At 29.7% G+C, this 12,511-nt stretch overlaps 1 protein-coding gene across 1 annotated transcript; it reads left to right on the forward strand.

Moving 5' to 3' along the window:
- The first annotated feature begins 1,560 nt into the window (after positions 1 to 1,560).
- Positions 1,561 to 4,351, forward strand: LOC150024797 (Cytochrome b561/ferric reductase transmembrane with DOMON related domain-containing protein). Its single transcript, XM_090296806.1, has 4 exons — positions 1,561 to 1,796; positions 1,978 to 2,380; positions 3,148 to 3,416; positions 3,962 to 4,351. Exons 1-4 carry the CDS (start codon positions 1,617 to 1,619, stop codon positions 4,235 to 4,237), a joined length of 1,128 nt encoding a protein of 375 aa, XP_090152932.1. The 5' UTR covers positions 1,561 to 1,616; the 3' UTR covers positions 4,238 to 4,351.
- Positions 4,352 to 12,511: the final 8,160 nt, after the last annotated feature.

Genomic DNA, 12,511 nt, shown 5'->3' on the forward strand with positions numbered 1-12,511 from the left:
GTCTAACTTGGGATGCTTTGACATAACATAAACAATCAAATATTCTGAAACATGAGAGATTAGAGGCCCATTTTTTAAAATTTTGACGGACAAACCATGAACTCAATAAAATTTTCAATTATTTCCATGCAAAGCAAGTTGGAGCTTAATTCATATGTTTTTTCACACAAACATTGACAGCATTCCGAAGTTCATTAAATTCCAAAAAAGTGGTGGGGACAAAGTTGTGTGTAGGAAAAAAAAGTTTGTTTTGTGTAATATTATGAGAAGTTAGAATTTTTTTTTAAAGAGATTTACTTTACTTTCAGCTTGCAGATATTTATTACAAGAAAACCTTTTTTATTAACAATAAATAATAAAATTATATGGAGCATTTGGGGTCAATGGATATACATATGTTGACATATATACAAATAGGCATGTAATTTTTTTTTTGCATCAAGTGTGTAGATAAAACTCATGTAAGCAATAAAACATTACAAAAAAATTGGATCTACATATTTTTCCATCTTATACATTTCAGTTTACCCGGAACCTACAAGCCAAAGTCCTATAAGATTGTACAAGGGCAATCTTTGAACCTGTTATGTTAATATATCTTATAACACAGTCAAGTGGTAACATTCAATTTACTCTGCATCCATACAATGTGAAAGTGAAGCAGTATTTAACCCTGGTGCAGGTGTTTGCCGCCTACAACTTGTATGCACTCATGCTTCATTCTACACATCCTATTCAACTTCGCACAAGTTAGTTTGTTTCTTTTTGTACCTTTCTGACAGATGTTGTGTTTTTGTATCCTTGGTCGTTTGAATTTGTTGTTAAAGGTCGGTCATAACCTCTTCCTTACCCAGTCTTGCTCACCCTTTACAGTCCTTACCAGATACTACCTATATAGTCATGCCCCACTTTGCCATCATTTTCATCTAGCTCCCTTATCTTATTCATTACCCTTTACCTTTGCTTTAGGCTTTTAATGTTCCAAAACACCTTTCTATTCCTTCAACCCCATTCAGTTTCTTATTTCACTTTTTTCTGCACAATTATTAGTTTCTATTCAAGATTCACATAGTTATTGCATAGAGGTTTTCCCATGCATAAATATTATATGAATGTGTGACATTATTATTATTTTATTATTATTATTATTTTACTGAACAAAATTAAAATGATTAAAAAGATTATTAGAAAAACTAATATACTAATGTCAACTCTTTTTATCAGTTCAAAATTCTTATGTTTTATACATAGCAGAAGTTCAAGTCACACTGTGAACGTATATCATTACCATGAGAAGTGGCATGCTATAATACAGTACTTCCAACAAGAAAGTCTCTCTTTAAATTCACCTATTATGATTTTTGATTGATTTTTTTTTATGAAAATTAACACAGTACCCTGTAGGTTCGGTTGGTCTAATCAAACATTTGAATGAAACAACAACACTGTCTGCATGTCTTGTTCCAGCCGGCAATATGCCAATTGTCAAAATCAACTATTTATAGTTACAAGGATGATCATAATTTTTTCACTATAAAATTGAACATAATTAGTGACACATCCTAAGTAGCTACTTCTGCTGTCTCTGGTTCTTAATTATCTTCCTCCTCACAAAGATGAAGCTAACAAGCCTTTGCCAGATAGTCTTGTTCATTATGCTCTATAATTCATCAACCTTTGTGACTTCTCAAGATTCATGCTCCTCTAAATTGATGCAACTTCAGCTTCCAATCCCTTTCGAAACAAGTTCACTTCTGTGCAGTTCTGTTTGGCCTACTCACAATTTCATTCTCAGAGTATGTCTCTTAAATTTTTTGTCCATATTTTTTCTATCAAACACTGACAAACTTTTCAGAAGTATTGTTTTTGTATTCACAACATAGTATGAATAACAACACTTTAGTAGCATATTTGAGTGTAACATTTAAAATTAATGAGGTATATATCTTTCTTCTTTCTGTTTGATTCTCTTATCAGTATGCTAAGGCTTCATCAGATGTGTGGAGCTTCATATTTTCATTCCCATTAGACACAAAAGCTTATGCAGCAATAGGGTTCTCCAAAGATGGAAACATGGTGGGTTCCAGTGCAATTGTGGGATGGATGCCATCTCCAGGTGCTGGGGGCATGAAATTGTACTATCTGGGTGGAAAATCACAAGATGAAGTGATTCGAGACAGAAGTGATCTTTATGTTATGAATGCATCATTTGTTCCACCAACTGATTCTCTTGGTTACTTGATCTTCCAGTTGAAGACCACTCAACCTTCTACCAATCTCATATTTGCCATTGGACCCAATGGCCAGTTTCCTGATTATCCACAGTATAACTTGCCCAAACATATTGATCAAACATCAGTGACCATTGATTATTCAAAAGGTTAGTAGTGAAGAACCCTTTTCTTATTCAACATCAACATTAAAAAATGAGAGTATATATTAATTATTGTTTTCTTATCATAGATCGAAATAACTCTTCTTTACTCATTCTAAAGGGCCAATTTCTACATTAATCTGCAGAACTTTATATACAAATATATGTATACACAATCTATTACTTCAATTATGAAACTTTTTCAATCGTGTTATTGTAAAAATCTATCACTAAACTACTCAGCTAGATCTTGATAATTATAATGTGTTTAAAACTTAAAATAGTACTCCTATATTAGATTTTTTTATATATACAAGAACCTACAAAGATTTTTTTTTCATGATGATGATTTGCATGAGTGGATTTCTAATTAAAATTGTTTATTATTATAAGAAAATTAGGAAGCAACTCCATCCAAACAATGCCAACTTATTTACTCTAATACTTTAGAACGTACAATTGTTTAACTATAATAAGGAACTTTGTTTTTAGTTTGATTATATAAAAATTTAACTTTGTTAAATATCACGTAGGGATTTGTCAATTCATACGTGAGACTGTATATTTATGAATAGTTAGGTAGCGAGATAGTGAGTAACCTAATGATAAAATCAACAAATTTTTGTTATGATAAATTTTAAACGATTGTGACATCATATTAAGAAATGTACTTTAAGTTTAATTCAATCTTGTAAAATCCGTTTATAAGATGCGATTTGTATTTGTATCTTATAAAATATCTTTATGTAGTGTGAATGTTTCTTTTGCAATAGGTTCAACTGGTGAAAATTCTAACCTAAAACTTCGAAGAAGCCATGGGGTTCTGAACATTATGGGATGGAGCATTGTAATGATAATAGGATCTATAATTGGGAGATACTTGAAAGAATGGTTTTATCTCCATGCTTCCATTCAAGCATTTGGCTTTCTCACCGGCCTTTTTGGAATTTTATGCGGATTGCTCTTATCTAACAAACTCAATTCTAAAGTCACTCATCACAAAAATATAGCAATCCTCATCATCCTCCTTGCGTTCCTACAGGTTACTTAATTCATTTCTCTCTCATTTACCTTTACATTAACACATAATTAACAAACACTATTACAAATCTTACATCACTTTTATTTAAATAAATTATATATATCATATCTTAAATTTATATACATTAAACTCATTTTCTCATATAAAAACCAGAATTTTTATTAAAAAAACATAACATTTTATTATTAAAAGGGTTGGAAAGTAAGAGAAAAAATGAGTGTAAAAAAACTTTTTTTTTAGTAATAATAGATTGACACTCTTAGTTGTCACCCACATTCACTTGACAATCAATTATATTAATCAATTATATTAAGTCGATATTTGGAGTTGAAATTTTTTTAAATATTTTAGAAGTATGATTTTATTAAATTTGATATCCAAATTAAATTATTCTTAAAGATAAAATAAACATGTACAAATCTTATTTCAATATTAATTTTAAAATATTGAGCTAAACCTAAATTTACTTTCTAATAAACACTATATTATTTTCTACACTCTAATAAATCATTCTTGACTCTTGTTATTTATTTATGATTTGATAGGTGTTAGCCATTATATTAAGACCAGGAAGGGAATCAAAGATAAGGAAGTATTGGAATTGGTACCATCATAACGTGGGGAGGATTTTGATTATCTTTGCAATTCTTAACACCTTTTATGGACTCCATTTAGGAGGAGAAGGATCTAAGTGGTTTCTTGCTTATGGACTCATTATTGCTGTCTTGCTCATTGTCTTTGTGTGCTTGGAGATAAGAATGAGGATGATTGCAAGAAGAGAGATTAGATCATTTTCTAAATCTGTGGAGATGCCTTATTAGTTTAAACATGTTTATTTTTGAATCCAAAACCATTCATAATTTCTAATGTATCATAGCTATTTAAACAAGTTTAGGTGGAAATGAAAGAAAGAAAAAAAAGACCAAAAGGCACCAAATTCACTACTAAGTTCATGTTAGAGAGAGGACTTTCTTTAGAAAAAAATTGTTTGACACCCTAACAAACACTATAAAACTTTCATTTCACAACTTTATAATAAGAGATTTCAAGACAACCAATTTGAAAAGTCACATTTTAAGAGATTTCAAGACAACCAATTTAATAGGTGGATTTTTAAATAGTATTTAGATTTGTTGAAAAGTTGCATTTTTTTTAACAGGACTCTTAAATCGGTTGAAAGACCATTTTTTTTTTAATTTTCTCTCGTATTAATTATATTTTTATCAAAATATTCTTAATTATTTTAGATAATAGATAATAAGTCCTGTGGACCATGGAAAGATTATAGTTATTTTATATTTTAAATTAATCTCTAATTTAATAAAAAATTATTAATATTTAAAATAATTTTTATTATTAATAAAAATTTATAAAATAATTTTTAAATCGGTATCTAACCATTGTCTATCAAAGTTTTACATAGTTATATACAGATTTAAAAACTATTTTATAAATTTTTATTAATAATAAAAATTATTTTAAATATCAAGAATTTTTTAGTTTATAAAATAATTTTTAATTTAATAAATATAATAATTAATTATTTATTGATTATGTGTTTGTAGATATATAATTTTTTAAGAAAATAAAATTTATTTACTATTAAATAATTTGTGAAAAAATTTTCATATAATTTTATAATATTCCACTTAATATAATATATTGATTTATATATATATATAATATAATTAAAGTAAGATTCAATATTATGCATCAACTTAGAATGTATTATACAATCTGTTTCAAAATAAAATGTTTATAAAAACTATATTAAAAACATGTATAAATAAATATATATAAAATAAAATACAACTAAATCACTTTTAAAACATGAAAAATTATATTTACATATAAATGAAACAATATAATATAACTGTATTGAAACTCTTTAATAAAAGCGTGTCATATTGTAATAATGGTGGTACAAATTAAAAGAACACTATTGATATACATATGTTTAAAATATATTATCATTACGTATATGGAAGAAACTTATTTAAATTCTTAACAATTTTTTATTTATAGAATTTTGAAGCGAAAAGACTAGACAATTTTGATACCGTAAATCATAAACAAACTCAAAAAAATTGAAACATTACTTTCAATTCTAAAAATTTAAAATAATAAATAAGTCTTTCTTTCAATATATTAGTTACTATATTTTTTATCCTTAATCTAATATTAAAGTTATATATAAATAATTATATATTACATATACAAAAGGCACCTTAGCATTATGCATTAAAATTGATGAATAAGTAAAGTGATTAAAAAAACTTTAACCACTACACCAAACAGCTTTTTGTCATAATATGATTTTTATTATACATAAATGATGACCTCTAACAATGCGTTTTTAAGGATGTCTTTTGTAGGTTAGTTGTTTTTATTGTCATAATTGTTTGAATCCTCTTTTCATGGTTTCTTTAAATTTTTATTTACGAAAATTATATTTTCACAATTCATGAAATTGTATACAACTTTTTTTGATGTGATGGGTTTAGAAATAAATATACAACAACAATAATACAACAACTTTGAAAATAATTATCAAATTATAAGCAATTAGTGTATGTAATTATTGTACGTTATTGGATAATATTGTACGTAATTAATTTAATACTGATAGAATCTCATAATTAGTGTTAAGTATGTATGTAAACCCATCTAATGTTAGCCTTATATAGGGGTACTCATAAGTTGTATTTAGTTTACTGAATATACAATATTGTTGTATTCTATAAATATACCCTTGGTGGTATATTTTCATATAATACTGAATTATTGTTTCCAGCTTATCACTTATATTTCCTCCTCTCTATTTCCCTTACATGGTATCCAGAGCTTAATTTTTTTTTTCAGCCATGTCTTCCGCTACTTCTTCTTCTTCTACATCTTCCACCACCAATTCTTCATCTTCCTCCTTTCTCATGGGGTCTCTTCTTCCACATCAGTTCACTATTTTCATCACACTAAAACTAGATAATGACAATTTTCTTCTTTGGAAGCAACAAGTTCTGGCTACAATTAGGGGTCTTAATCTTGAACATTTTCTTGACGGCAATGGTGTCCCTGATTGGTACCTACCGTCCACCGCTGGTCAACCTCTCAAACCTAACGATGCCTATCTTCACTATACCCAACAAGATCACCTTATTGTTGCTTAGCTCCTTGCATCGATGACGTCCACAGTTCTCACGAAGATGGTTGGTCTCGAGAAATCCACTGACATTTGGAAACGCCTCTACACTTCATACGCATCTCGTACCAAGACCACAATCAAGAAACTAAGCTTCTTCTTAAAACCACCAAAAATGATAAATTTGTATCCACTTATCTTCTGGATATTAAGAAAACTGTAGATAATTTGGCAGCGGTGGGTGCTGATATCTCAACTGAGGAACACATCGAAGCAATTCTTGATGGCCTCTCCGAAGAGTATGATGGTTTCATTACATCAATTTTATCTCGCACAGATCCATATAGTGTTGATGACCTTGAAGCTTTGCTGCTTGCTCAAGAAGAGCGTTTTGAAAAGCACAAAACGCAATCGTCTCTTTTCCAGGCCAATACTGTTTCGGGAAATGTCGTTGTTACCAACCCTACAAATTCTCATTCTCAGTTTAACCCTAATTCTTCTCGTGGTGGTCGTATGTCTTCAAGAAACCATGGTTCTTCCTGCTCCAATCGATTTACCAATACTCGTATTCCCAACAACAATGCTTCAAATTTCAATATGCCTTGACACACCGTTAAACATCCGTGCCAGATTTGTGGCAAAATTGGTCATACAACGCTTCGTTGTTGGCACAGGTATGATCAGTCTGAACAAAATTCCTTCACTGCTAACATGTCTCAATTTCCTTCTCACCCAGATGAATAATCTTCCATTCTTGGAGCACCATCCACCGTAACTGATCCTATGTGGTACCCTGATAGTGGGGCATCCCATCATATCACAAATGATTCAGAAGTATTTATCAATAAATCCTTTTATCAAGGTGCTGATCAAGTTCGAATTGGTAATGGTGCAGGTATGCGTATTGCTCATATTGGTACTGCGAAATATACTTCATCACACACTAATACAGCTTTTATCTTACGAAATCTTCTTCATGTTCCTCACATCACAAAGAATTTACTTAGTGTATCTCAGTTTGCCAAAGATAATAATGTCTACTTTGAATTTTTTCCTAATGATTGCTATGTGAAACATCAGGTAACCAAACAGACTCTGCTTCATGGAACTGTTAAAGATGGCATCTATGTTTTTCCTGAGCCTCTTTTTTCTGTCTCTGCTAATGCAAACAACACTGTTCTTAAATCTGGAAATTCTGATATACAACTTTGGCATGCTAGACTAGGCCATTGTAGTTACAATACTGTCAAAACAGTTTTACAAAAATGTAATATTCAATTTGATGGTTGCAAACAGTTATGTGATGCTTTTGTGTTTGGTAAAGCTACTCAAATGCCTTTTAAAGATTCGACTATTCTTTACAATTCTCCTTTGCAATTGATCTATATTGATATTTGGGGTCCTGCACCAATTCTTTCTTCCACTGGAGCATGTTATTATATCTCTTTTCTTGATGTTTTCTCTAAGTATACATGGTTGTATGTCTTACATAGTAAATCTCAGGCTTTCTCTATTTTTAAACAGTTTAAGTCTTTAGTTGAAAATCAAACTGGTAAGCGTCTTTAGGCTTTACAAACTGATAATGCCAAAGAATTTTTATGTTTTAAATCTTTCTTGCATGAGCATGGTATTCACCATAGACTAACCTGTGCTTACACTCATGAACAAAATGGTGCCATAAAACGTAAACATAGGCATGTTGTTGATACTAGTTTAACCATTCTTGTTGTTACCTTTTTACCTTTAAAATTTTGGGCTGAAGCGTTTCATGTTGTTGTTCATATTATTAATATTTTACCTACCTCTGTGCTTAACAACAACAATCCATATGAAACTTTATTTGGTATTAAACCTGATTATGCTCACTTAAAACCTTTTGGTTGTGCTTGTTATCATCTTCTACGTCCATATCATAAGCATAAGTTCAATTTTCGCGCTACATGTTGTGTTTTTCTTGGGTATAGTTACAAAACAAAGGCTATATTTGTTTATCTAATACTGAAAAACTATATGTATCTCGCCATATTGTTTTTAATGAAAAATCATTTCCTTACTCTCTTCCTGAGTACAGTTTTAACGTCTCTTCTGATTCTATGGATTTTTCTTCTCATACTCCTTCTATGCTTATGCTCTTATCTGCTCCTTCTCATACCACTTTACCTGTTCCAACACCTGTTTCACACACTACACCATCTATATCTTCAAAAACTATTTTCCCTTCTTCTATTATTAATGAGGTTTCCACTGATCCTCCTCTAATCGATAATGCTCATCCTATGATAACTCGATCCAAAGCTGGAGTGTTTAAACCTAAGACTTACACAACTACTGTCTCTTATGCTCACGAACCTGTCTCTCTTAAAGTTGCCTTATCATCCTCATCTTGGTTAAAAGCTATGCAAGACGAATATCATGCTCTTCTTCAAAATAGAAAATGGAGTCTCACTTCTCTACCCTCTGGAGCTGAAGTTGTGGGTTGAAAATGGATTTTCAAAAACAAGTTCAATGCGGATGACACTTTTCAACGACATAAAGCACGGTTAGTGGCAAAAGGCTTCACCCAATCTCCAGGTTTGGACTATAATGAAACTTTTAGCCCTATTGTCAAACCTATTACCATTACAGTTGTGTTATCTCATGTTGTTTCTAACAATTGGCCTGTACATCAAATTGATGTTAATAATGCTTTTTTGAATGGAGATCTCACAGAAGATGTCTACATGAATGAACCTCCAGGTTTTGAATCCTCTAATTCTTCTCTTGTTTGTAAGTTACATAAAGCTATATATGGTTTAAAATAGGCACCATGGTCCTGGTTTTACTAAGCTAAGTTGCACTCTTGAAGATCTTGGTTTTCATTCTACAAAAAGTGATACTTCTCTGTTTATTCAGTTTACTAATACTTCTACGTTAATTGTGCTCATTTATGTGGATGATATAATCATCACTGGATCATCTACACATGCCATTAAATCTCTTATTTCTCATTTAAGTTCCAGATTTGCTCTTAAGGATCTCGGTCCACTGCATTATTTTCTTGGCATTGAAGTTTCAAAGGTTGCTGATGGAAGTTTTCACCTTTCTCAGACCAACTATATCAATGATCTTTTGCGACGTACTGATATGACCACTGCCAAAGCTCAACCAACTCCTATGTTGTCTACTCTTCGCCTTCAACAGGATGGCTCCACTGCTGTTTCAGACGCTACTCTATATCGATCTGTGGTAGGAGCTTTACAATATATTCTCATCACTCGACCTGATTTATCTTATGCAGTGAACAAAACATGTCAGTTCATGCATAACCCACAAGATCATCATTGGAAAGCAGTCAAAAGAATTCTTCGCTACCTTGCTGGTACCACAAATCATGGTCTTCTTATCAAACGCAATTCTCATTCCTCCATCCTTGGTTTTGTTGATGCTGATTGGGGGCACAGATCTGGATGATAGAAAATCAACGACAGGTTATGCGGTTTTCATAAACAAAAAGTTGTGTCACGGAGCAGTACAGAAGCTGAGTATAGAAGCATTGCGGCAGTTTTAGCAGATATTATATGGCTTTTGGCTTTACTCAATGAGCTACACATTCACCTTTCTTTGCCTCAGATTTTTTCTGATAATTTGTGAGCTATTCTCTTAAGTGCTAATCCAATTATGCACTCCGGGACTAAACACTTTCAACTGGATATGCATTTTGTTCGAGACTATGTTCAAAAGAAGAAAGTGTCTTTGGTTCACCTTCCTGCACGATATCAAGTAGCTGATGTGCTTACCAAACCGCTCTCTAAGTCAACTTTTACTCATTTCAAAGATAAACTTATGGTAGTCATTAATTCCACCATAAGTTTAAGGAGGGATGTTAAGTATGTATGTAAACCCATCTAATGCTTGCCTTATATAGGGGTATTTAGGGATACTCATAAGTTGTATTTAGTTTACTGAATATACAGTATTGTTGTATTCTATAAATATACCCTTGGTGGTATATTTTCATATAATACAAAATTATTGTTTCCAGCTTATCACTTCTATTTCCTCCTCTCTGTTTCCCTTACAATTAGTGGATACTACATAATAAAATTACAATTACTGAAAGCTATAAAATAGAAATATTATCAGCCCTATAAACTAACCACTCATGCAATATAGTAGAAAAAAAATAAAAAATAAAAATACATTTAAATTGTTAAAACATATATATAAAAAAGGGCAAGTTCAAAATCATAATTTCTTAAACCTCAAAACGAACGCATTTACTGTGACTTGAATCGTTGGGTGTTGAACCAAATGAAAAGAAATACGATTTCCCACAGTTGAGAATTTATTTAATAAGGAATCAATGATTAAAAGATCACAAAAGTATTAAAAGACTATTTTATTCAAAACCAAATCTTGTACTCAGTTTCAATTGATATGAATTGGGAATACCATCTCAGTTATCATCGATATAGTTTTTATCTTTGATAAATTTTTGGAATTATGTTTTTTATTCTTAATAACTTTTTTAAAAAATTTCATTTTTTTGTTTCAATATTTTTTCAGATAGCTCTTTAAATAATGAAATGAGGTTATCTAAAGTGTAAAAACAAAATATTTTTTATTGAGAACGAAAAGCTAAAAAGATTAATAGAAACTAAAAAATTCAAGATTTTATAATAGACTAAAAACTCTACTATTATTACATTAGTAATATTACATTTTATTTCCTTGGTAAAAAGTTGGAATTACCTTTCTTGATATTATAATAAACAAAAATGTTTTTTTACACCCATAAAAAATATTTTTAAATATATCATCACCTATAATAAATGAACATGGCCTCTACTTTTAAAAGAGGTAGTGAACTTTTTTATGTTTTTATTAAAATAGCATTCACACCTATATGCTTTAAATACATGTATTGACCTTCTTTTTATTATACATGATATTCATCTTTTTTATTTTATTCATATAAAAGTTTTTATTTATTAATTTTTTATAACTTTTTATGTTTTAAAATTTTGAATTTTTATAATTTTATTTAATTTTTTGTTAATCTGATATATTTAAGTAAAATACTAACTTTACTAAATATAAATGGAGAAAGTACTGTTTATTTTGAAATTAGAGAATGTGTAAATATCATTTTATTAAAAATATAAGATAAACTGTTGTCTAGTTTTAAAATTAATGAAATGGTAACAGATTGCTTAGTATTATATTATTTAGTATTAGAATTAGTAAAAGTAAGTGCAATTTTTCATTTAATTAAATGATAAATTTTGTTAAGAAAGAGTTATTATCCTTAAAACAACCTTTCTAAGCATATATATAAGTTCTATTTATATATCATCTCACATGTCTTTTTTCAAAGGAAATTGCCTTTTCGAAAACACAGTTCTCATAACACTCACTGAAGAATAATACTTTAATTCTTGGTGAGAAAACTTATCTCATTACTCTTGAAGAATATCTTACATGTCTCTTGATGATAAAAGAAGGGTCACATCTATTAATACAAACACCATTACATATAAAAGAGAAAAGTTTTGTTAACACGGTTTATAATAATATAATAATAATTTTAAATTAATAAATAAAATATTAATTTATTAAGGTGTAAAATGTATATTTTTATTGTTGAGAGGGTTAATATATCAACACCCTTACATAAATTAATAAATGCAATTTTTCATTAATTTTAAAACTCCTTCTAGATTTGGAACACTAATTCCTTATACAACAACTTAGCTTGTTCATTAAATTAAATAAGAGAGGGAGAAAATGAATAAATGGATTTGCTAGAAGAGGAAGTGATCCTAGATATACAAATAAAACATTAATGTTTGAGAAATGCTCTTGGTTGGAGAAACAAATGGGGATTTAAATGTGTTATAATCAATACTTTTTTTTCCTATTAAAGCAAAAGTATAAATGAAAATACATAAGGAAAATGTGTAGATCATTGAGAAAA

Source organism: Phaseolus vulgaris, chromosome 10 (genome assembly GCF_051622355.1).
Source record: "Phaseolus vulgaris cultivar YP4 chromosome 10, ASM5162235v1, whole genome shotgun sequence".
Taxonomy (NCBI): domain Eukaryota; kingdom Viridiplantae; phylum Streptophyta; class Magnoliopsida; order Fabales; family Fabaceae; genus Phaseolus; species Phaseolus vulgaris.

Bases quoted from the DNA above. Each gene is read 5' to 3' on its own strand.
- LOC150024797 (XM_090296806.1), top strand. From the start codon at position 1,617: ATGAAGCTAACAAGCCTTTGCCAGATAGTCTTGTTCATTATGCTCTAT. The intron at 1,797-1,977 runs GTATGTCTCTTA...TTCTCTTATCAG, and splicing joins CTCACAATTTCATTCTCAGA to TATGCTAAGGCTTCATCAGA. The intron at 2,381-3,147 runs GTTAGTAGTGAA...CTTTTGCAATAG, and splicing joins GACCATTGATTATTCAAAAG to GTTCAACTGGTGAAAATTCT.